The following is a 2,041-nucleotide window of genomic DNA, read 5'->3' as shown; positions in this document are numbered from 1 at the left end:
CGCGCGCACACACACACACACACACACACACACACACACACACACACACACACACACACATATATCGCGATAAAAATTTTTATTTGATTTTAATTCCGATTATAATAATCTTAGCTTTAAATAATATGTGGATAGATAGAGATGTGTATAATCATTTTTAAGAAAATTAAAATTTAAAATATAATATTCAATGATCAAAGTGCGCATATTTTTTTATATGCATTATAGAAACGCCGTATTATTCTCTACATGTTATTTTGATCACGCTTGACTCTTGAAACAATCTTGCTCCGCGTTATGTTATGTTGTTATGTTAAACAACATGATATCTGCATATATAGGGCTTAAGAGTTTGGACTAGCTGGCTGAAAAGGACCATTCAAACTGCGGCTGACGTAAAGGCACCGCAGGAAAGGTGGAAGGCTCTCAGCGAAATTGACGCTGTAAGTTAAAACATTAGATAGACTAGCTAATTAAACAATTTCTTACCTTTGCCTCTCTTTATGGATCAATCTAGGGTATTTGTGAAGAAATGACTTATGAAGAAATTTCCTCGAAATATCCTACGGACTTTGCCGCGAGAGATCAAAACAAATTCTCCTATCGTTATCCAAGGGGAGAAAGTTACGAAGATCTTGTTGCACGACTGGAGCCTGTGATAATGGAACTGGAACGTCAGGGTAACGTTTTAGTTGTCAGTCATCAAGCGGTCATACGGTGTTTACTCGCTTACTTTCTGGACAAGAATGCAGGTCAGTAAAGTGTTTTAATTATAACAATTTATCATCGTCTCATAAGATATTGAAATTTGTTCTTTTGCTCTCTTGATTACTTGCACGCGCAAATCGAATGATACAATCACCGATAATACGTAACATGTCTGATAATACGTAACACGTGATGACGTCCAAGAATGAAGAGATTGGAATGTCGAGATGTTAAACACAACTTTTGGCCTTCAACGTATTAAAATGTGTAGAGAAAAGAAATGATAAATAGTTATGCACGTAAAAGCGGATTATAATGACGTAATTATTTGTTTTGTTGAGCGAAATAATTCATTCTTTCTACACAGTACGCGATTCCTCCTTTCATTCCATTCCATTGATACGGCATGAAAAGCATATATCTAACATAAGATATAAAATAAAAAATTATTTCTATATTATAGTTAATTAATTCTAATATAGTTCATTCAAGTTGTTTTTTTCTTATTTCAGATGAATTACCATATTTAGAAGTACCTTTGCATACTATCATGAAATTAACACCTGTCGCCTATGGTTGCAAGGTGGAGCATATTCGACTACCGATAGAAGCTGTGGATACTCATCGACCGAAACCAAAGGTAGAAATTATCATAATAAAGTCGTAACAACTGTATCTTTCTCCCTCGAGTGCGCTTTACTTGCTGAAAGTAGAGATGGCGAAAGCAAGTATCTTGCTGTTTGCTTGCAAATTTTCCGTTACCAATACTTTATGCCAATAAAATATATAATTCCTATGCGCTGCTTATGTTTTAATGTTCCCAGAATGCCTGACTCTTAGCCGTAGGGGAAAACGGACTATTTTCTTGTATCTAATCAAAACCTCATCCTAGAATCATCTGCATCCGTCAAAAAAAATCACTTTCATAAATTAAAAATTCGTCGCATGCACTTTTCCTATGGACCTGGGACAAATATGTCACTTGTGTGTTTTATTCTAAATTTTATGTTTATATTATGTATATAAAATTGTATTGTTATATATATAAAATTGTCGCATAACGTCAGTTTTGTGGAAAGATAATTATTGTAAAAAGATAATTATTTGTAATCATATTCTTGCTGGATAATTATTAATTTTTAGATTTATCTGTTCATCATTTTTTTCAGAAAGTATAAGTATAAAACATCGACATTGCGGAATCGTGATGATATCAAACACTAATGTGTATTTCTATTAAGCTTGTTTACAGCGATATGATAAGTTTTTATTAAACTTGTACTTATCAATGTGTGTGTGTGTGTGTGTGTGTGTGTGTGTGTGTGTGTGTGTG

General features: G+C 33.6%; 1 protein-coding gene across 3 annotated transcripts in view; it reads left to right on the top strand.

The window, feature by feature from the left end:
* Positions 1 to 2,041, top strand: part of LOC108692823 (6-phosphofructo-2-kinase/fructose-2,6-bisphosphatase 1) — a 7,801-nt gene that overhangs the window by 4,276 nt on the left and 1,484 nt on the right. The window contains exons 4-7 of one of the 3 annotated variants that reach the window (XM_018201330.1): positions 342 to 443; positions 518 to 752; positions 1,221 to 1,348; positions 1,533 to 1,823. In XM_018201330.1, coding sequence (XP_018056819.1) covers positions 342 to 443; positions 518 to 752; positions 1,221 to 1,348; positions 1,533 to 1,541 — 474 coding nt within the window. In that variant the 3' untranslated portion in view covers positions 1,542 to 1,823. Of the gene's footprint in view, positions 1 to 341; positions 444 to 517; positions 753 to 1,220; positions 1,376 to 1,532; positions 1,824 to 2,041 lie in introns of those variants that run through there. The other 2 variants (XM_018201328.1, XM_018201329.1) reach the window with 2 other exon arrangements.

Source organism: Atta colombica, unplaced genomic scaffold (assembly GCF_001594045.1).
Source record: "Atta colombica isolate Treedump-2 unplaced genomic scaffold, Acol1.0 scaffold82, whole genome shotgun sequence".
Classification (NCBI taxonomy): domain Eukaryota; kingdom Metazoa; phylum Arthropoda; class Insecta; order Hymenoptera; family Formicidae; genus Atta; species Atta colombica.
The sequence above is the reverse complement of the archived record's forward strand: the minus strand, read 5'-3'. Positions and strand labels throughout refer to the sequence as shown.